The sequence below is a fragment of the Salvia splendens genome, chromosome 8 (genome assembly GCF_004379255.2).
Source record: "Salvia splendens isolate huo1 chromosome 8, SspV2, whole genome shotgun sequence".
Lineage (NCBI taxonomy): Eukaryota > Viridiplantae > Streptophyta > Magnoliopsida > Lamiales > Lamiaceae > Salvia > Salvia splendens.
Window position 1 is genome coordinate 14,299,315 of NC_056039.1, and position 22,717 is coordinate 14,322,031.

The 22,717-nt window shown below is 38.3% G+C and overlaps 4 protein-coding genes across 5 annotated transcripts; 2 read left to right on the top strand and 2 right to left on the bottom strand.

The window, feature by feature from the left end:
* The first annotated feature begins 3,534 nt into the window (after positions 1 to 3,534).
* On the top strand, positions 3,535 to 4,134 carry LOC121744309 (protein EARLY FLOWERING 4-like). Its single transcript, XM_042137805.1, has one exon. The coding sequence runs from the start codon at positions 3,614 to 3,616 to the stop codon at positions 3,923 to 3,925; it is 312 nt and encodes a 103-aa protein (XP_041993739.1). The 5' UTR covers positions 3,535 to 3,613; the 3' UTR covers positions 3,926 to 4,134.
* Positions 4,135 to 4,305: 171 nt separating this feature from the next.
* LOC121744308 (peptidyl-prolyl cis-trans isomerase 7-like) lies at positions 4,306 to 8,590 on the bottom strand. Of its 2 annotated transcripts, XM_042137804.1 has the most exons (9): positions 8,353 to 8,590; positions 8,212 to 8,280; positions 8,036 to 8,111; positions 5,642 to 5,689; positions 5,530 to 5,553; positions 5,015 to 5,197; positions 4,891 to 4,924; positions 4,710 to 4,785; positions 4,306 to 4,595 (listed from the first exon to the last, which is right to left on the bottom strand). In XM_042137804.1, the coding sequence occupies exons 1-9, from the start codon at positions 8,428 to 8,430 to the stop codon at positions 4,530 to 4,532; spliced, it is 654 nt and encodes a 217-aa protein (XP_041993738.1). In that variant the 5' UTR covers positions 8,431 to 8,590; the 3' UTR covers positions 4,306 to 4,529. The 2 variants fall into 2 exon arrangements, with proteins under 2 accessions (XP_041993738.1, XP_041993737.1); XM_042137803.1 differs by lacking the exon at positions 4,891 to 4,924 and having other exon boundaries at positions 8,353 to 8,585.
* Positions 8,591 to 9,088: 498 nt separating this feature from the next.
* LOC121743624 (phosphoinositide phospholipase C 2-like) lies at positions 9,089 to 12,343 on the top strand. The gene is made up of 10 exons (XM_042136956.1): positions 9,089 to 9,560; positions 9,648 to 9,844; positions 10,090 to 10,225; positions 10,308 to 10,550; positions 10,630 to 10,853; positions 10,989 to 11,106; positions 11,334 to 11,471; positions 11,557 to 11,643; positions 11,712 to 12,009; positions 12,279 to 12,343. The coding sequence occupies exons 1-9, from the start codon at positions 9,228 to 9,230 to the stop codon at positions 12,003 to 12,005; spliced, it is 1,770 nt and encodes a 589-aa protein (XP_041992890.1). The 5' UTR covers positions 9,089 to 9,227; the 3' UTR covers positions 12,006 to 12,009; positions 12,279 to 12,343.
* A 3,862-nt stretch (positions 12,344 to 16,205) lies between these two features.
* Positions 16,206 to 18,890, bottom strand: LOC121745220 (putative serine/threonine-protein kinase-like protein CCR3). Its single transcript, XM_042139030.1, has one exon. It carries the CDS (start codon positions 18,784 to 18,786, stop codon positions 16,405 to 16,407), a length of 2,382 nt encoding a protein of 793 aa, XP_041994964.1. The 5' UTR covers positions 18,787 to 18,890; the 3' UTR covers positions 16,206 to 16,404.
* Positions 18,891 to 22,717: the final 3,827 nt, after the last annotated feature.

Genomic DNA, 22,717 nt, shown 5'->3' on the forward strand with positions numbered 1-22,717 from the left:
CTAAAATTGGGGATCTTGAGATAATACCTCATTGCTAATGAAGAAGAAAGTAAAACAGATTCAACTGAAAAACAAACTCAATGGCTAGTCTGCAATCTACGGTCGAGATCTAATCATCTAAACTAAGTTCGATCCAACGGTCACTGATGCATTTCGCATCTTGAGCTAAAAACGCTCTTCCAGATAACACGACTCTCCACACTTAGCTTCATCTTCCTCCTATGCTTCATTCTTCCTTTAGCCACGGTTGAGCTTGCCGCCAGCAGCCAAAACAAGCTCACAATTACCATACGTTCGTATCAAAAATATATAAATTACTCAAAAAGCCCCTACAAATTTAGTCAAATTTAGGAGAAACCTAATGTAAAAGCCCCTACAAATTATATAAATTACTCAAAAATATACATCAACATAAAATTTAGAAATCACAACCCCTATCGATATTTATTGGGATGGGATCCCCTGCTGTGGGGGGGGAGCACAGCAGGGGCTGCTGCCCTCTCACATACAAATTTTTTTAATAATAAATTTGAATTATTAAAAAAAAATTTAATATAATTTTTTTTTGTGAGGAGCAGCAGCCCCTGCTGTGCTCCCTACCATAGCAGGGGATCCCATCCCATATTTATTTCAACGTCTGCCCTGTGTCCAAGTAGCCATATAGCTGTGATGACTGATGATATCCCAAATGAGGCTTTTTGAGCCTTTTATAAGGGTGTAAAAACACAACTTTTAATTTACTATTAGGATGTGGGCAATTGATTAAAGCTACTCAGAATTTTTAACATACTTCATCTTGTCTGAAAAGAGCAGCACTCTCCTCCTATGACCAAGGTCGGAGCCAGGATTTGACGAGAGGAGGGGCAAAAATATATTTATAATCAAATTTTGTTGTAATGAGAAGGGGCATTTAAAAGAGAATTTAAAATTAATTTTTAAATTTGAAGAAAAATATCATGGGCATAAATTTTTGAGGAGGGGCAAATGCCCCACCAATCCTCCAAGTAGATCCGCCCATGCCTATGACCAATGCTCAACGAGGAAAACTCTAACAACATGCAGTCACTACTTCCTTTGTGCCCAAGGAGAAATATCCTAGGCCCAGGGGCGGAGCTAAAATTATAAATGAAAGGATGCAAAATTATACTATAAGGAAAATTTAAAAATTAGAGAAGAGGCAAATATAAGAAAAGAAAATTGCAAAACTGGACAATAGATTAGTATAGTTAAACATATTTGATGAAGGGCATTTGCCCCACCCTTATACCCTCTTATAAGGTGGCTCCGCTCCTAGCATATTCAAAATATTTAGGTGAAACCAACCAACATCACAATGAAGCTTAGTCCTTCGCACAATTAGGAATTATATAACTTTTTTATTTTAAATTATGATAAATTTTACTGTATTAGTTAGTTTTCAAATTATTTATTTTAATATATAAATATTACTCTTTCCGTCCCATAAAATAATACATTTTGAAATAACACATATTTTAATAAATACTCTCTCTGCCCCATTAAAACTGAAACGTTTTCCTTTTTAGGTTTTCCCACTAAAAAATGAAACGTTTCCTAAAAAGTAAACAACACTCTCTCTACTTTTTGTTCTCTCTTACTTTATTCTTTTTTTATTAACTTACAAAACAACACTGCATAAAATCTTGTGCCGAAAATCAAATATTTTATATTTATTGGGACAGAGGGAGCAATTGATAAGTAAAAAGATGATTAAAAGAAAAAGTGACTGAGGTCCACCTCACTAGAGAAAGAATATAAGACATACAAATGATAAAAGTAGTGTTTTTTATGGATAGAAGAAAGGTTATATTTTTAAATAAATATTCTATAAATTTCAAACTTAATATTCCCTCTTCCGTCCACGAAAAATAAGCACATTTACCATTTTTGGTTGTCCACAAAAAATAGAGCACATTTAAAAAAGAAAAGTTTTTAACAACTTCTCTCTTAATAATAATATGGACCTCTCATTCCATTAACACTATTTCTCTCTTACTAATGATATGAACCCACATTCTAGTAACATTACTTATTTCTTACTTTTTTTTATTTTCTCTCTTACTTTACTAATTACACATTCAAAATCCGTGTCATTCACAATATATCATATTTTTCGTGGACTGAGGGAGTAATAAAATGTATAGCTATAACTCAAATATGTGATTATTGATGTTTGTAGCTGAATTAGGGATGAGGTCATCTAACAGTAAGATTCTTAAATTTGCGATTACAAAAGCAAACGATGTCACTGTCGCACATTACTTACGTGGCCCAAAAAGAGTAAAAGGTTCTTGCACTTTTGAGTATTCTATCAAAAATATCTTAAGATATTTTTTCCTTCATATAATCCTAATGCTCATTCTAGCGCGTGCCCCTCACGTACATTATTCAAACTAAATCTTTCCCAGCCGCCAAACCTATCTAGTATTCTTTTGTTAATGATAAAATTTCGAGTCAAAAATTTAACAAAATATATAACGAATTTTTTTTTTCATAAAGATTGATCATTAGCGAAAATCTGGTATAACATGTAGTAGAATTCAAATTGTTATTCCGAAAATAAAATAGTAATTTATCATGTGTTCGGTTTACAAGATTATATTTAGCAAGAGATTAAATATGTGGTGTGTTTGGTTCATGAGATTCAATCCTACAACTCAATCCTAGATGGATAATTATGGAATAATTAGTCATAGCTAATCTCATATGCTTAAAATAATTTTTCAACGCAATCTTAGATTATAGGTATTATTTTATAAACCGAACACCACCGTAGTGAAGTCATTTTGTTAGTGCAGTCATTCCCTTTTTCGTAAAAGTCAATACATTGTTCTCATTTACTCACTCCATCCCTGAAATTTTATCATATTTTTCTATTTCCGTTCGTCCCACAAAATTTATCACATTTCGTTTTATATCATTTTTGTAGTAGACCTCACATTCCACTAACTTATTCTCACTCAAAATTTATTACTCCCTCCGTCTCGGACTACTCGCACATTTTCTTTTCGGCACGGAGATTAAGGAATGAGTGTATAGCAAAGTCAACAATTGCGGCTGTAGGTGATAATTTTTACTAAAAATGGAAAGAGTGCAAATAACTTGGGACGCCCAGAAAGGAAATAAGTGCAAGTAGTCCGGGACGGAGGGAGTATAAAACTAATATTTTAAAAGTAGGAACCACGTCCTACTAACTTTTTTAACATACTTTCCATTACATTTTTTAAAACTCATGTCCGGTCAAACTGTGACAATATTTGGGAGATGGAGGGAGTACTTTATTCTCTCCAACTTTCTACATTTTCCATTTCTTACTTTACTTTTTCTTTTACTTAACTCATTTAACATAATTTTTCTTAAATTGCGTACAGAAAAGAAGCATCTCCACTACCATAGAACGGAACAGGGAGTGTTACTTGGGAGATTGAGGGAAAGACACGCGGCAGAATCGCGTAGGCAAGAGAGGTCGATTAGCTGTCGATATCTGTTCACGAAAGAAGAAAGAAAGATAAGCGAAAACCGCCCCACTGTGACTCCGGGAATTGAAATGCCTATAAACTCAAATCCTCCCTTTTAACTAAAATCAAATCTTAGCATGGACGAAACCAACCGCAACCTATCCCCTAAATCCACCGCCACCGATCCCGCCGTTTGGGCGGCCTTCTCCCAGAACTTCCGGCAGGTGCAGTCGGTGCTCGACCGCAACCGCCTCCTCATCCAGCAGGTCAACGACAACCACCAGTCCAAACTCCACGATAATCTCGTCCAGAACGTCTCTCTCATTCAGGAAATCAACGGTAACATTTCCAAGGTCGTCTCCATGTATTCCGATCTCTCCTCCAATTTCTCCACCGTCTGCCACAAGCACCACGCCGCCAACAACACGAACTCCTCCGACAAGCGCTGATTCTCTCTACTCGACTTCACCAATTCAATCAATAACTATATTCTACTTTCCATTTTTTGTTTGTGTTTCGCTTCTAATCTGGTGTGCACTACATGTTTCCAGTAAAATTCCTAATTGCTCTTCACTCTTTGTAATTTATGTACTACACCTTTTGTCTACAAAATATTCATACGAATTTAAATACAATCGCTCCACTATACAATTTGGCATTATCATGTCTTTTACTAAGTGTTCAAGAACAAAACCATGAAAGCTTTGCCCAAATTAGACAACATCGTACTAATGTGGAGGTCAGGTGTGCATCGACGATGTAACCGTAAAAGTGGTCGTGGTGAATTGCTGAATTCTTGTTACTTATAATTCGAAACAAGTCCGGAATATGTGAGAAATCTAAGGCTAGATCGTTTTCGTACGTTATCAATTCAGAAAATTTAGACATTTTGGTAGAACGTGTAACCGATGTCTGTTGTGTGTGTGTGTGTGTGTGTGTGTTTGCCAGCTAAAAACTGGCAATATGACAGACAATTAGGATTGCGCAGACAATTCACCACTGTCTGAAACAATAACTGTTGCTTTGGGCATTCCGCTCTCTGTTCCCAGTGATTCAATCTTCTTCACCACATCCATACCCGAAAGCACTTGTCCAAACACGACATGACGCCCATCCAACCTTTAAAGCACCACAAAAAATCATCAACACAAGAAGTGAAATAAGCAAGCTTGTTTGGTTTATTCAGGGTCAATCAATGGTTCTTGGATGAAGCCTTCGTTGTTGTTCACTTACCAGTTTGTTTTGACTGTTGTGATGAAAAATTGAGATCCGTTTGTATCCACTCCTGAATTTGCCATAGATAGAACTCCTGCGGGGAGATTCAGCAGTGAGATCAACAAAATTTCCAGATTGGAACAGCTTCCGTTTGTTTATCATCAGTTGTTATGACAGTTGAGAAATAGATTACTCATACCTAATGGATTTAAACACTAGACAATCATCAGGGCCTGTGCGTTTTAGCTCGACGAAAAATGGTTGTTATGACAATTGAGCAATAGATTACTCACAGCTGATGGATTTATACACTAGACACTCACCAGGGCCAGTGTGTTTTAACTTGAAGTTCTCATCAGGAAATTTATCGCCATAAATAGATTCACCTCCCCGCCCATCACCTCGTGTGAAATCACCTCCCTGGATCATGAAAGAAGGTATGATCCTGTGGAATTTGCTGCCTTTGAAGTGAAGCGGCTTCCCACTTGCTCCAGTTCCTTTCTCCCCTGAGATATAGTTTTATATATTAGAACTTCTGAGATATGGACTGTTGAAACCTTGTAAAAGTCAAGCGTTCAACAAATCAGTAAGATACTGCTTTAAGTTAGAATGGTTGTAGATCATATCACGATTGATAGCAAAAGTATTCTTAGACACAGGCAGTACTGTATTTTGATATTTAAGCTGCAGCCAGTACCTAATAAATTCCACAGATACTGCATTTTAATAGTTTGTGAAAATATCCGTAGTGCAGAAGACAAATAAAGGACTTACTGAACATCGTTATTTGTAAGACAGAAGGAAAAACATTATAAGGGAGAAAATGTTACTCGGCTACCCGTGCAAAGAGCTCGAAAATTTTCTGCAGTCAGAAAATTAAAAGGGTTAGCTCAAATATGCTCATGAAAACAAAGATGATAAAAAATAATAGCATGCACTTGAAATTATACCTGCTGTTCTTGGCACAGTTTTTCCGTAGAGTCCCATCACCACGCGACCTGGAAATGCCAACAGTAATGTGATTATATAGTACAAGACAAACGTGACAGAACTTAGGCTATTTGCTATTAATTTCGCATCACATAATTTGCAAATGTTCTCATGAGTCATGACTAATTTTAATCTATACAATTTAACTATTCGGAAGTCCAAAAAGTAACTCATGTCCTTTGCAATGGCTAGTCCAAGTGTTGGTTGTGGTAATACTCTCAGATCATGATTTAACAGTCGTAAGAATTATAGTTATAGATGGAAATCACAATGGCTAGTCAAGCGTTGGTTGTGGTAATAGAACTAGAAAATGAGAATGCGAAAGCAATGATCCTCATCAATGGTGTTTGGTATGTGGTTTCCAGAATAAAAATAAGTTAATGATTATCCCATTTTCATTAACTACTCCATTTAACAATTTGACTCTCACTACCACTGGCCCCCTCTATGAAAAACATTGCTAGAAATTTTCCCTCCTAAGTAGGTATTACCAAAAATACTCAGGTATGACGCATGGTGATCTCGCTTCATAGCCTTATTCTATAATACATATTCAATTATTCATACAATAGGGAATGGAAGGAGCAGGTAGGAGCAGATATTGATTAGCTAGTGACAACTAAGGTTATTGTTAGGCAGAGAAGATTTAGAAATTGAAAATGTAGAGGCAAATTGGGTGATGAGGACATGCTAACTATGCCAACATGAAAATAACTTTGGGGGCCTAGAGACCACTTCTTTACAACATATTATTATCATCACAAAAAAAAATTAGGACCTTTCAGAACACTTTGTGAGCTACTGCCTACTGCTACTCCTGCTTTCAAGCATTTCACAACTATTACAAGAGTAATGTTGCTCTTGCTCACCCTCTCGTGTAATCATAGGTACATGTACATTATGCCAATTGATATGCACAACATTTGTAGAACAGGATTACATTATTTGCAATTCCCTAAGTAAAAAAATGATTTAACACTGGACAGCACAGTATTGATGAGAAGCATTATACGATGTGTCTCTATTTGGTTTCTTTAGTGCCAGGTTTGCAAAGAAACTCAGCCATAATTAAAAAAACAAGTCATACAGTGAAATGTTCCAACTAAAAGAGAGGATTTCTATCCAACATAACACGCAAGGATGATATAATTCTGCGAAAACATTTTCTTATCATCATAGGCAAGAATAAGTAAACATCGTCCATTTATTACAGTGAAGGAGTTAACTTTTCTGAGGTTATTTGTTATTTTATCATGATTCGTGCAAATCACGTTAACAATAATTTAACATTTTATGAACTTCCAGTACCTTTTAAAATACTCCCTCCATACCAACTAAGTTGAGTCGTATTCCTCTTTGGGATGTCCCAACTAAGTTGAGTCATTTTTTTTAACAAAAAACAAAACATCCAATCACACTTACTTTGTTCCACTATCTATTTTACTCTCTCTTTATTTTTTCTACTTTATTTCTCTCTCCTACTTTTCAAAACAATTTCATAATCTCCGTGCCCAAAAGTTATGTCTCAACTTAGTTGGGACGGAGGGAGTACTACTTTTGAAGCATATCAAAACTTTGGGACGGAAATTCTTTGGTGCTTGCCCTCTTCATTATGTAACTATAGTTCCCACTTAAGATGACACGTTTTCCTTTTTAGTTTGTCCCAACTAAGATGACACATTTCCTTTTTTAAAAACTTTCTCTCAACAATTAATACACCCAACCATTTTTTTCCACCCCTATTAAAATATTTATCTTTCTTTCTCTCTCTATTTTAATACTTCCACCCACCTTTTCTCTCTCCAATTAAACACATTAACCAATAACTCCTAAAATCCCGTGCCGGCTAAGGAATGTGTCATCTTAACCGGGACGGAGGGAGTAATATGTGTTTGTGTCTGTGTCTCTGTGAGCAGCGCGCGCATATCTGTGATATATGCATGTGTATTTGTTCACTACTTCTTTCTTGGTACTCCCTATGAAATTAATGATATGTACACATGCTTAAGGAAAACTATGGATGGCTAATTTCTATCACTATCTAAGATAGCACATCCTTCTTGATCCTGGCTAGGATTTGAACACACTGAATAGTTTATACACGGATACATCTATAACATGATACAGACAAATTGACTTTGAAGAGCATGGTGAATAATAAGTCAAAGCATCCGTATCTACACACTCGATATATTCACCAAAACTAACTAATACCATTATGCATTATACATGTAGAATCAATACATCAGCAGCTTTCATCAAGCATAACATACAATGAGAAAGATAGGATGCAAAACTGTTCTGATAAAAATATGGTGAAAGGATTATACGAAAGAAAAACGTTCATAGTATACCTATGTGATTCCCACTGATTTCAATGTCAAAGTAAACTTTATGCGTCACCTGATCTACATCCGCCGACGATTCCACCTACATAAATCCGACCAATGATAGATGAATCGAAGACGATGACAACAAATTGAAGGACCACGAGTTGGAAAAGTGTTGTTTGTGAGTTGAAGATTCAGACCTCACCGACAAGCTTTTGATCTACAGCAGAATCGTGCTCCGATGAAGCCGCCGGATCGCTTAACCGATTCTGTAATTCAAAAATTTACAGGGAGATAATAGTGTAGGAGCTAAACCAAAATCAAAAGAAGAAGAAATTTACCAGAATTAGAGCAAGGGTTCCAAACAGAATGACAATCCACAAAATCACAATTGGAAGTAATCTTCTGGTGTTAGCCATCTCACCATTCAACAATCGACTAGGTTTTGGTATCAATTTGGGGAGGATTGAGGAAGGGAAGATAATACAAGTGGACTAACTACTACACTTGCAAAAAATACTAATCGACTTGACACAAAAGAAATTTTTGTGGAAATACCACTAGTTTTGGGCAAAATCTTGTATTTTTCGTATCTTTAAACACAGTTTATGAAATGTACAATTTAATAATTTGTGTGAATTTTAAATAACAAATCATTTCGCCCATAAGTTAAATTCATATGGCATATTTAAAAGGATGTGTTTTTAACGTAACTACTGAAACTATTATACAATAATTTTGAAAAATTAAAAATAGAAAAGAAATGTTATGATGTAATTTACTTTTATTTTTAAAATTAAAACACTTATGTTATTTTAAAAATGTTTACTCATGTTATAGGGATAATGAGTATATGTTTAAGGAGTATTATAAATATCAAAGTATAATTAATAAAAATGAAACTGTTACAATCCGTGATTAACGATATCGGTTGAACACATGCCAATAAAAAATGAGAATGGAACAAAAATACAAAAACTATTTTTAGGATGGTTTATTACATGAGAGGCCGCAAATAAATTAAATTTAAAATGTAAATAGTTGTAGCATGGCGACGACGATAAATCCTTGAGAAAACGCTGATGGCAGAGTCGAATCCGTGGCCAATCCGCCGCGGTGGCGACATATTTCCATCCCCGTAAAGCAATCTCTTTCTTTTTTGAATAAAATCCAAACCTTTTTCCGCGATCGTATTAATAAAAAAGAATTGGGCAAGATGTCGGGCAAACAGACGTACCGGGTGTGCTTCTGCTTCCAACGGCGGTTCCAGATGGCAGCAGTAGAGGCGCCGAATGACGTGAAGGCAATATTCTTCAAGTACACGGCGGCGAACGGGTTCATGAGCGTGGAGCAGCTGCGGCGGTTCATGGTGGAGGTGCAGAAGGAGGAGAACGCCACGCTGGAGGATGCGCAGGCGCTCATTGACGGGGTTAACCCCCTCCATGAGCTCAAGCATCTCACCTTGTTCCTCCGTCGCGGCCTCAACCTCGAGGGATTTTTCAAGTACTTGTTTGGCGATGCTAATCCGCCTCTCAATCCAAAACTCAGGGTAACCGTTTTATTCTCCTGTTCCATATATTCATATATAAAATTCAATCATCTTAATCTGATTATTCAATCTTACTTTGCTATTCAGGTTCACCATGATATGAATGCTCCACTATCTCATTACTTCATATACACAGGCCACAATTCATATCTAACAGGGAATCAACTAAGTAGTGATTGCAGTGATGTACCAATTATTAATGCATTGCATAGAGGTGTAAGAGTTATCGAACTGGATATATGGCCCAATTCCACAAAAGACAATGTTGAGGTTCTTCATGGGAGGTACGCTTTCATTGCAACTTTTTTATTTATTGTATGTTGACAATTGAGTGTGTGATTGAGAGGGGTAAAGCATTATGCAATTTAAAGTGTTTTGTTGTTCCTTTTTAGCCATTGAGAATTCGATAGTCTTACATAAGGTGATAAGTTCAGTTGTATAGGTAAACAATAATCATGGAGAAAACCTTCATCTTGCTACTTGAAATGATCACAAATTGACACACATTTTGGGATTTCTTGGTGCGTAGGACACTTACCACTCCGGTTAAACTCATCAGATGTTTGAGATCTATAAAGGAACATGCTTTTGTAGCGTCTGAATATCCTGTTGTGATTACACTTGAAGACCATCTAACTCCCCACCTTCAAGCTAAAACAGCCGAGGTTCGTTTTATGGTGTTTGTAAGGGTCTGTCTATATGGTAATAACATTGATTCATAATCGATTTCCTCATGACTGAATCTAGATGATAACTAAAACATTTGGTGGCATGTTGTATTCACCTGGTTCGGAATGTTTGAGTGAGTTCCCATCGCCCGAATCTCTAAAGAGGAGGATCATTATATCAACCAAGCCACCCAAAGAGTACTTACAACACAAAGATTCTAAGATACAAGAAACTACCTCAAAGAAGAGAAAGGATGCAAGTAAACAGGAACCTTGGGGGAAAGAAATCCAAAGTTTCGGAACTAAAACTAATGTAAATAAGGTTAGTTATCTATCTTGGATAATGTTGAGCATATTCCCATTAGCTTATATTCTAAGTTACACCGCGGTTTCTATTCAAGGTTGGTTGCTTAGATATAGAGTCCAATGAAGAGGGTGAAGAAGATTTCAAGTTGGACCAATACGAGGCGCCTGAGTACAGGCGTCTAATCGCAATTCATGCTGGAAAAGGGAGAGGTGGAATGCAGGACTGGCTTAGAGTGGAGCCTAACAAAGTCAGACGCCTTAGCTTGAGTGAGCAGGAGCTCGAAAAGGCCATTGCAACTTATACCCAGGATATCGTGAGGTAAGTTCTATAATATCCTAGGTAAGTTGTCAATAAGTTCATTTCTATCTTTTCTTAACAATAAGAACATTTTTAGTAACTTGCATTTGTGATTTTACAATAGACAATCATAATCTTGATATTGTTTTGATTCAGATTTACACAACAGAATTTACTGAGAGTGTACCCTAAAGGCATACGTTTCGACTCATCCAATTACAACCCCTTGATTGGATGGATGCATGGTGCTCAAATGGTTGCGTTGAATATGCAAGTGAGAGCATTTTTCTTTCGTGAATTGTGAATATTTCAACTCCAACTCAAACTATTGGCTTATGTTTTCTTGACTTTATGTCAGTGTACATACATGTAGCAAAGCATAAAAATAGACCACAAATTTATACTCCTACTATTTGAATGTAGAGGGGAAAAAAGAGATTTAAGTGTTAGTGTTTTGTGACTTTTATCATGAGTTAATCATTCAATGAAATTCCAAAATAGGGTTATGGGAGTGCATTGTGGTTGATGCATGGCATGTTCAGGGCTAATGGTGGCTGCGGATATGTAAAAAAACCAGAATATTTGTTGAAGGATACAGACGTGATCTATGATTCATTACCTATTAGACTGACATTAAAGGTAAGCTCAATAATGATGTAATTGGCTTCATCTGCTTATCATTTCGTCTATCATTCATCTTATATGTACATACTTGTGGCTATAGGTGACTGTGTACATGGGCGAAGGATGGTTTTATGACTTCAACCATACATACTTTGATAACTACTCCCCTCCTGATTTCTATGCAAGGGTAGCTACATTTTCATCGATTGTTGTCAATATATAAAATGAAGTTATAGATATGTATTTTATTCATAGGTGGGAATTGCGGGGGTACCGGCCGACGTTGTGATGAAGAAAACAAAAACGCTTGATGATAACTGGATACCGAATTGGGATGAGGTGTTTCTGTTCCCACTAACAGTTCCTGAGCTCGCACTTCTTCGGGTTGAAGTTCACGAGCATGACACGTCGGAGAAGGATGACTTCGCAGGACAGACATGTCTCCCTGTGTCAGAGCTAAGACAAGGCATCCGAGCCGTTCCCCTTCATACCCGGAAGGGGGAACGCTACAAGTCTGTTAGGCTACTCATGCGCTTCGAGTATATCTGATCCGGTATTGTCTCACTTATGTGATGATACTATTTGAATGCATTAAACTAAACTTCATTTTTGGTCCTTAACATATAGTCTTCGTCCTATTCTTCGCTAAATATTTCCTCAATTTCTCGCAAGATTCAAGTACTTCAATTTCTTCTTATCTTTGATCAAATTGGGAATTCTCCATTGAGTTGATTCAACACAACTTAAGAAAACCCACAAATTTCACTAGAAAATTAACCGACTTTAGTCTCAATGAACATCAACTCATAAATACAATTGCAGTTAGGGATTCTGGAATCGGCTGTAAGAGAGAGATTCTGCAGAGAGCTCTAGTGGTCGAAAACCAAGGTTACTTTCAAGAAGATTCTGTAAGAGAGAGATTCTGGAATCGGCTGTAAGAGAGAGATTCTGTAAGAGAGAGATTCTGCAGAGTACTTTCAAGAAGGTTCATAGCTATGAAAAGTGGGTGAGTGTGGAGAATAGGCCCAATTGAAGCACACAAGGTACACCACCAATGGCTAATAGTCCAAAGTGACAAACACGGATTTTGCATGTTTTTGAGACCTAGATTTGGTTCGTTTTAAATATCAATCATGCAAATTATGTTCTTAAACTGCATATACATACATTTTGGTATTTTTACGTGTTTGTTGAGAAATGATGGAAAAAGACGAAAAAATGTGCAAAAGGCCAAGGTGCAACAGCCTCAGTTCAAGCCGATTTCCCAGAATTTTTGAAGTCCAATCAGTGCTTAATTCATATCATTCTCTTCTTCTTCGAAAGGGCTTCGCGTGGATACCTAGCATGTCTCAATCGGAGTTCTATGGAGAAAGTTATGAGCATTCTACGAAGACTACGTAGTGCAGTCAAAGCTAACGAAAATTAGGTGGAAATTCAAAAAAGAAAACAAAATACTCCATCCGTCCCCCAAATATTGTCCCACTTTGTCCCAGCACGGGTTTTAAGAAATGTAATAAAAAGTGAATTGAAAAAGTTAGTGGAATGTAGATCATACTTTTACATATTAGTTTTATAATAAAATGTGAGTAGGAATGAGTTATTGAAATATGAGGTCTACTGCCAAAAATGGTAAAAAGTGAAATAAGACAAATTTTGTGGGACGGACGGAAATGAAAAATTGGGACAAACTTTATGGGTCGGAGTGAGTACCATATTTTCCATTTCATGTAGGGCACGAAAAATATCAAGAATAAACCTTTTTCTAGCCTATAAATACCCCTAAACCTAATTCATAGCATTCTCCTTCCCCATCTCTACACCTTTTTCCATCCCATATTCCACAAATAATTCATCCATCTTCCATTGGAGTGGAGATCTGCAGATCCAGGTAAGAGAAGATTGAAGATTTAACCTTAGGTTTTATCAATTTTTTCATGTCTAGTACTTTTGTTATTGTTTTTACTACTTGTCTATGAGTAGTTAAACATACTTTATATTTTTTTGGTGAAGACTATTATGAACATATTTTTATTTATTGAATTGAACATTTTCCTAGCTCTTGTGATTATTTTGCTTGTTCTTGTGCTTTTATTGTTCTTTTGTCTGGCCAACTTTAGAACTATATTCGTTAAACTAGATTAATCAAGAGATAGCTAGTTTTACGTGGTAAAAGAAACGAGTACAACATATAGGCTTATCTGCACTTGAGAGAGGGGACACTTTGTGAGGGGACACCGTTGTTTCATAGTAGTGAATGCATTTTTTGGCACAAAAATTTAAAAAAATGTATTATATATTAAAATAAAAAGATAATAAAATAGGAGAGAGGAAAAAATTGAAATAATAAAGTAAGAGAGATGGAAAACCACCACCACCACCACCACCACCACCAAGAGAGATGAAGAAACAATAAAGTAGGGGGATTACATTTTGCCAAAAACAGAAATCACTCTATTATGTTGGAACTTCTCAAAATAGAAAAACGAGTCTATTAACATGGAGCATAAGGAGTATATAAGTCTAATGAACCATTGCTCTTATCACCAATTGGTTTTGTGATGGAATCCTATGGATATCTAATAATTTTGATACAATCTTTAGAAAAATCCCCTTTTGAACTCTTATTAAGAAGGGTTATTTCTAGGTTATAGCTTAAACTTTGCTCTTGTGGCTAGTTATTAGTTTGAACATAATAATATTATGTACTCTCTCCGTCCCAACTAAGTTGAGTCAAAATTTTTGAGTACGGAGGATTAAGAAATTGTACTGAAAAGTATGAAAGATAAATAAAGTAGGAGAGATGAAGAGAGAGTAAAGTAAGTGATGGAATAAAGTAAATGATTGGATGTTTTGTTTTTAGTTAAAAAAATAAATGACTCAACTTAGTTGGGACATCTTAAAAAGGAATACGACTCAACTTAGTTGGGACGGAGAGAGTAATTATTTTCGTTATCCACGCGGCTTAACAAAGTTTTTGTTAGTTTGTCAGCATTAAAAAGACCAAGTTTAATTACAGATTTACAATTACTAGTCTTCCAAAATGCATAATTAGTGTTGAGGATGATGAAGCGTACGATTTTTTGAGGATGAAGATGAAATGGACGGATGAATTCTCTTTCGTTACATCAATATATAGTGAACGACCAACAAAGATAACGTGACAGGAATCTTATCTTCCAAATAGTGTGAGTGAAAAGGAAATACTAATAAAGTGATATAATAACAAAAATAGTTTATTAGACCCAATAACATGGGGTACAATAGATTCCAAGAAAAGCAATTGCTCTCCAAGGAAGAAGGAAGATGACCTCTTATTTAAGCAATACATAGTTTTATATAATTTTATTTTATATGTTAAATGAATATAGTAAAATAAGAGAGAATAAAGTATAGATAAATGTGTTTCTATTTTTAGTAATAGGTCATCTTAGTTAAAGGAAACTAAAAAGAAAGTGAGTCATCTTCAGTGAGACAAAGAGAGTACTATTTTTATGACTCAATCCCTAATAATAATATATTTGAATATGTGTTGGCCAATCGATAGAGTAGTAATATCTAAGCCCAAAGGTCTTATATTTGAATCTATCGTGACGGTATCTTTAAATTTACATTCATTTGTTCATAAAAAATAAAAATAAATATAAATACGAGTTTAGTCTTTGAATTTTTCAATTAAAGTATATTTTTGAAAGTGAAAAAATAACTCTTTTTTTTAATCTTATAATATGAAAGTGACTAATTGATATATGAAGTCGTGTTTTTGAAGGCCATATGATATCCCATAATCCCACATCTTGGCTCCAAAAATTTATTGATAGAAAAGTGGCACACACAATTTGAAGTTAGAACCGAAAAAGGACTTAAGTATATATGAATTGAATCCCACATCAATGTGAACACCCAAAATAGAATGTATGTAGTAGCATTGACTCAATTAATTTCATCAAATATGAACACAGCCTGCTTCTCTCACCGGCCACCAACAAAACCACCACCATCACCACCACCTCCCAACGTCTCACTTTACTAATCATTGCTGTTTTCATGTGTAACCGAAAACTATTAATGTATTTTTTGGGGTAGGTATTAATATTTCCAGATTTACCTTGATTGCACCGCTGTGATTACCGGAAAATGTCGACATCTTGAGTGGTTGAATATGGCTTTAATTGACTGATTTTAGTGATTGCTTGAAAATCAATTATACATTAATGTAGAAGATCAGGCTTTTGAAATAAACACAAAAGCAATAAATATACTACTATTAACATTACATAGATGCATAGGACCTGCGATTTATTTTACATTCATTTATAAAATTGTAGCATCATCCTCGAATAAAATATAGTGCTTGATACAATTATTAGTCCAATATGATAATTATGTTGGCTATAACACATTTCGTCGAAGCTTCTATGCAATCGTGTCCCAATGAAAATTCTTCATTGGATTAGAAAACAAAAGAATTTGCACTTGAAAAGGAAAACAGCATTGATTAAATTTGTGGGTTGAAAGAGACCAAAATTCATTTGAGACTTTGTCATTCGTGGCACCTAAACTTACAATTCTAGCATCAATTACACATTTTGTTCTCGATTACTCCCTCCATCCCCGAATAAGAGTCGCTAATTTCCATTTTAGACCGTCCCCCATTAAGAGTCACTCTTCATTTTTACCATAAATGGTAGTAGGCCCCACATTCCACTAACTCACTCCACTCACATTTTATTATAAAACCAATATAAAAAAGTGGGTCTCACATTCCACTAACTTTTTCAACCAATTTTTCTCTACATTTCTTAAAACTCGTGTCCGATCAAACAACAACTCCTATTAGGGGACGGAGGGAGTATTTGGTTTCTTCTGGAATTCTAAACTATCAATGGTGAATTTACAAAACGCTAAACCTAAAACAAAAAAAAATGGTCAAAAAGAATTTCAAAAGAATTCAATCCGAAGCGATGGAAATTGTCCCACTTGAAATGCTACCATGGCTACTAACTTCACACAGCCCCAAAGCTCGATCCAAATTAATGATAATGTCACTCATGGAAGGCCTATCCTTCCCTTCCAAATTCACACAATGCATCGCCGTGTACGCCACCAGCTCCACCGCCTCCAACTCGTTCACCTCTGCCGCCCCCACCCGGCTATCTAGCACCCGGCCCACTTCCCCGGCCATGATCGCTGGCACGGCGTACTCCACCACACTAACCGGCGCTCCCCCCTCGTCCGCACTCTTAAAAATCGCCCGCTTCCCGGTCAAGAGCTCCAGCAACACCACCCCGAAGCCATACACGTCGCTCTTCACGGTTAGTACATTGAGCCCGTAGTACTCGGGGTCAATGTAGCCAACCGTGCCTGCAGCCTTCATGGGCCGGTAGGCCCGGTCATCCTCCGGCCCCATTAGGGAGAGGCCGAAATCAGAAACCCTAGCCGTCCAGCTGGCGTCCAGGAGGATGTTGGAGGACTTGATGTCGCGGTGGATGATCGGCGGGACGGCGTATCTGTGGAGGTACTCGACACCGCGGGCGGCGTCGAGCGCGATTTTGATCCGCATCCGCCATGAATTGATGACGCTGCTGCTTTTGTCGACGTTGCTCTTGCTGTGGAGGTGATCGTAGAGAGCTCCGTTTTTCATGAAATCGTAGACGAGAAGCCTTTCTTCTTTCTCCTCGCAGTAGCCTACTAATTTGACTAGATGCTTGTGATGCAATCGGGAGAGAAACGAGATCTCCGATTCGAATGCGTTTTCCTTCTCCTGGAATTTCTTCGCTTTGGATCCAGATTCGCTCCGTTTAATCGCGACCTCGCGGCCGTTGGGGAGCTTTCCTCTGTACACCACGCCGAAGCTGCCGGCGCCGATTCGGTTCTCGGCGGCGAAGTTTCCAGTGGCTTCGGCCAGATCGGAGAGGAGAAACTCCTCCGCCTTGTCAGCGTGCTGCTTCGACGACGACGTGCCGCTCCGCTGCCGCCGCATCAGGATCGACGCCTGCCGCCGCAGCGTCGACGATCGCGACGGCGGATTGCTGCTCGATTGCGCCGCCGCAGCCGAATTGGTGATCGTCGGCTGTACGGAGTTATGCACCTTCTTCTTCCCGAAACAAACGCCGCTCCGCCAGAGACAGTAAACCACAGAGCAAATTCCGGCGAAGCCTCCGACGGATCCTACAATTGCGAACGCTAATAAGCCCCTCCTCAGCCCCCGAGAAGGACTGCTACTGCTTCTTGGCGGCGGAGGCGAAGGCGGAGTCGGAGTCGGAGTCAGAGCAGGATCGGCGGAAATCGGATCACAAGGAGCGCAGATATGGCCGTCTCCGACGCAGAGCGTCTCGTAATCGGGATACTCGCCGCAGGAGCACGGCGTCTGGACGCAGGGCCCCGGGAGAGTCCTCTCCAGCGGGAGAAAGCTCGTGCTAGACCATCCGGCGCCCCAGCAGACGACGGAGAAGTTGCGGCGAGTCAAGCCACAGGTGAAATTGAAACCTGCTACAATCGATTCGAAAGAGATTGTATTAGTAATGCTGCTCGAGAACTCTCCGCCGTCTCCGCCCCAGCACACCACGCTGCCGTTGGACCTCGTGATCGCGCACGTGTGGCTCGCTCCGAGCGCGAGGTCTTTATAATCGGCTGTGGTGTTAGCCGGTATATCCAGCTGGCCGTTGTCGTTGCTGCCTCCGCAAATCAATTTTCCGGAAATGTCAATTCCGCAGGCGTGATTCCCGCCGACGTGGATACTGAACATTGCGAAATTAGAAAAATCTGATTGGATTGAAGAGGAAGAGTCATCGTCATCGCCACCGCCGTCTCCCCAACACAGAACTCTATTGGTAGTCTCAGTAACGCCGCAGGAAAATCGGAGCCCCGACGAGATCATGCGGAATCGATCGGGAAAGTGAACCGGATTTCCGCGCCAGCAAATCGCAGAATCGGAGGTAGTGTTCCTCAGTGCGCAGATTTGGGCGTCGCCGATGGCGAGGGAGGTGAGGGGAGCGGAGGAGGTGTTGTAGATGCGTTTGGGGGCGAAGGAGGTGTTCCAGCAGAGGAGGCTTAGGCCGCCGGAGCGGACGGCGCAGAGCGTGTCGCGGCCGCCGGCGAGGTAGTCGAAGGAGACGGTGGGGAGGATTGGGGGCAGCAATTGGTCATCTCTCCAGCACTGGATTTGTTGGACGGCTTGGTTGGCCGCGATGGAGCACACGGTGGTGGTGGATCCGTACACGGCGGCGATGGTGGCGGCGGAGCCGCCGAGCGCGGCGGCTGGCGGCGGAGGAATCACGGAGAAAATGAGTAGAATGGCGGCGGAGATGATGCCGGAAAAGGATCTCGTCATCTATGAGGAGAGTTGTTGAAATGCCTCCTCATTTGCTAGAGAGAGACAACACAAATTGTATGTAGAAATCCAAGGCAGCTTTTTTAAGTCAAGTTTCTTCTTTTTTTTTCTATTTCTCCCCGTGACTTTTCCTTTATTCGCAATTGTCGGGCTTTATTTTTTTAGAAACATGGAATAATTGCATTTACTACTAATATTTCGAGTCTAGATTATTCAATTGATTAAGATTGCTAAAAAAATCAAATTTAAATTCAATTGTCCTCTTTTTTGGACTGAATTATACTCATTCCGATCCCGTAATAAAAGTATACACATCCCAATCCCATAAATAATTTTGTATTGATTTTATTATACTTATGAATAAAATGAGTTAATGAGATATAAAATTTACTGATCAAAAATAGTAAAAGAAGATTTGGGAAATTAATAAAGATGAGATAAAATGACAATATATGAGAATTATGGAGACTGAAATGAGTATACGATGGTTCAAGGTGGTCAACTCAAGTGAAGTTTAGTTACCATAGTCTTGTTTTTCGACTAAATTTACATATGATTAACTGAAATTTATGAAATCCAAATTTGATCAGAGTCCGATATTGTTAGAATCTCAGCGAATTTGTGTAGAAGAAGTTTGAGAAAAACGGGAAAAAACTCTTATTGATCTGCAGATTTACGGAATACAATTGAGCTAGCTAAAACTAACTCAACAAACTAACACTTAGACCATCCGCAGCGGTGAGCAGCATGCTCACCGCCGTCCTTGCCGCTGGCAAGGACGGAGCTCGTCCGTTGATGCGCCCTGCCGCTGGCAGGGTGGTGCTCTTAGCTAAGAGCACGTCCGTGCCAGCGGCAAGAGCAATAGGTGGCGACGTGGCAGCTTCTGATTGGCCTGTTGATTTATCATTTTTTATTATTATTTTTTTTATAAAATCGAAAAAAATCTGAAAAATTCAAAATTAATAAAAAAAATATTTTCTCACTTCCTAATAAAATATATCCATTTTTTCCACACTTTTAATTTATTTTTTTTTCATTATTTTTACCCCAAAATTCATACTTTCATCTATAAATACTCTCATTTCAAACACAAAAAATGACACTATACTAAACAACTCTCTAAATCTCAATTTTTATGAGTTTAATTATGTAATTTTTAATTTTTAGGAGTTTAATTATGTAATTTTTAATTTTTAGGATTTTAATTATGTAATTTTTAATTTTATTTGTAATTTGTAATATTTATTGTGGTTTTTAAATGAATTTTAATATTATGGAAATGTTTTTGTTTAATTGAATTTTATATTAATTGTGCTCGTCCTTGCGGAAGAGCACAGTTGTGGGTATTGTGCTCTTGCCAGAGAGCAGGCATGAATAGTACCGCCCGGGCCCACAACCGTGCCGCTGGCAAGAGCACGGTTGTGGATGCTCTTATACTCTTTTCAATTACAACGGCTAGTTGAAGATCTACGGCTCAGATTAAATGCTAATTAATTGATCTAATCCAACGGCTCCCGTACAATCTTCACACTCATGAGCTCGATTGAGCTCCAGTTCAGTTGATCCATCAACTCTCACAAACTCCACCTTGATGGATCAACTGTCAACTGTCCTTGAATCCTCTATCCGGGTTTATCAGCTTCATGCATAGCTCCAACTTTGGCTTTGGTATAGGTTTGGTTAGCATATCGGCTGGATTCTCAGCAGTATCAACCTTTAAAACTTTTATCTCCCATTCTTCAATCTTCTCTCTTATGAAATGTAGCCGCACATCAATGTGCTTACTTCTTTCATGATAGACTTGGTGCTTAGCTAAGCACAATGCACTGTTGTCACAACCAATGCTCACAACTTCCTGAATTACACCAAAATCAGCCAGAATTCCCTTAAGCCAGCATGCTTCCTTGACAGCAGATGTTAGAGATAAGAACTCTGCTTCAGTAGTCGACAAAGCCACTACTCCCTGAAGACTACTCTTCCAGCTTATCACTGATCCATAGAGTGTAAATAAGTACCCCGATTGAGACCTTCTAGTGTCCAGATCCCTGCATAATCAGAGTCACTCCAGCCCACTAATGCATCACCTTCAAGCGCCCTTTCTCCATCAAACAGAATCCCAAAATCTCTTGTTCCCTTTAAGTATCTCATTAACCATTTCAATGCAGCCCAATGTTATCTCCCATAATTTGACATATACCTGCTATTCACAGATATTGCTTGTGCTATGTCTGGCCGAGTGCTTATCATTGCATACATTGCACTCCCAATAATATTTGCATAGGGAATATTCTGCATCTCCTTTCTTTCTTCCTCGGACTTTGGCATCTGTTCTGCAGTTAGCTTGTAATGTGGTCCCATTGACACTGAAACTTTTTTCACATTGTTCATTTTGAACTTACTGATCAATCTTGACACATAGTCTATCTTGAATTTAGTATTACTCATAGTTGAGGAACGAAGTGTATAGAAAAGATGATTGTAGTAGACTGTGTTATTCTATTCACTTTGGTTACCACTCTTTAAATAGAGTTTTACATCATTTGTACAAAGTAAGATTTACAGAATCATAGGAAATATATTATTCAATCAATGCTAATTGATTTATGCTGATTTTATTCTTTTTTCCTTCTTTGGATAATTCTGATATCTCAGCGTAATCTTCTTCCTTTCTCAACACTTCCCCTCAAGTTGAGTGGTGGGATCTTCAAAGCTCAACTTGCTCAAAACATTGGATAGACTCTTTGAGTTGACTGCTTTGGTAAGGATGTCAGCCAATTGATCTTCGGATCGTACAAATGGGAGTTCAACATCTCCATTCTCAATATTCTCCTTGATAAAGTGCCTGTCGACTTCTACATGTTTGGTCCTGTCGTGTTGCACTGGATTTTCAGATATACTGATTGCAGCTTTGTTATTGCAAAACAATTGACTTTTTTCTTGTGGTAGTCCGATCTCTTTCATTAATCTTCTCAACCATAATATTTCCATCAACCCACTTTTGATACCCCTGAACTCCGCTTCTCCACTTGATAAGGCCACTACTTTTTGTTTCTTGCTTCTCCAAGTGACTAGATTTCCTTCAACGAAGGTGAAGTATTTTCCCGTTGATTTCCGGTCAATTGGATTGCTTGCTCAGTCTGCATCTATGTATCCATAGATCCCCTTATGTATACTTCTTTTGAACAGTACTCCATGTCCAACTATTCCCTTTAGATATCTTACTATTCTCAACACAGCTTCATAATGATCCTTCTGAGGTCGGTGCGTAAATTGACTTACAATGCCTACAGCGTAAGCAATATCTGGTCTTGTGTGAGACAGATATATGAGCTTTCCCATTAGGCGTTGATATTTGCCTTGGTTTGCCGGTTCTGCTCCTTCCACAATCTGTAATATGTGATTCACCAGAATTGATATATCGGCTGGTTTGCAGTCTAGTAGTCCTGTTTCAGCAAGAATATCTAGGATGTACTTCTTCTGTCTTAAGAAGATACCTCCTTCTGATCTCAATACTTCTATCCCCAAGAAATACTTGAGATTTCCCAAGTTCTTGATCTCGAACTCTTGTGATTGGCCTTCCTTGAGTCTCTCAATTTCTTCATGGTCGTCACTAGTGATGATCATATCATCTACGTAGATGATTAGACAGGTTTTTCGACCGTCCCTCTTCTTCAAGAATAGTGTATGATCTGAGCTGCTTTGTTTGAACCCATACTTTGTCATAGCTTCGGTGAATCTTCCAAACCAGACTCTAGGAGACTGTTTGAGCCAGTACAAGGTTTTCCGTAGTCGACACCCTTCTCCTTTTCTGTAATCATCAGAAAAATCTAGGGGAGCCTCCATGTAAACTTCCCTCTTCAATTCTCCGTGTAGAAAGGCATTCGTAACGTCGAACTGATGTAAGGGCCAGTCTCTGTTTGCAGCTACTGAA

Excerpts from the sequence above, each read along its gene's own strand:
- LOC121744309 (XM_042137805.1), top strand. The coding sequence starts at position 3,614 with ATGGACGAAACCAACCGCAACCTATCCCCTAAATCCACCGCCACCGAT.
- LOC121744308 (XM_042137803.1), bottom strand. The coding sequence starts at position 8,430 with ATGGCTAACACCAGAAGATTACTTCCAATTGTGATTTTGTGGATTGTC. Across the intron at positions 8,281-8,352 it reads GAACCCTTGCTCTAATTCTG|AATCGGTTAAGCGATCCGGC; the intron begins GTAAATTTCTTC and ends TTTGAATTACAG. Across the intron at positions 5,198-5,529 it reads TTTTCGAGCTCTTTGCACGG|GGGAGAAAGGAACTGGAGCA; the intron begins GTAGCCGAGTAA and ends ACTATATCTCAG.
- LOC121743624 (XM_042136956.1), top strand. The coding sequence starts at position 9,228 with ATGTCGGGCAAACAGACGTACCGGGTGTGCTTCTGCTTCCAACGGCGG. Across the intron at positions 9,845-10,089 it reads GTTGAGGTTCTTCATGGGAG|GACACTTACCACTCCGGTTA; the intron begins GTACGCTTTCAT and ends CTTGGTGCGTAG. Across the intron at positions 11,107-11,333 it reads TGGTTGCGTTGAATATGCAA|GGTTATGGGAGTGCATTGTG; the intron begins GTGAGAGCATTT and ends ATTCCAAAATAG.
- LOC121745220 (XM_042139030.1), bottom strand. The coding sequence starts at position 18,786 with ATGACGAGATCCTTTTCCGGCATCATCTCCGCCGCCATTCTACTCATT.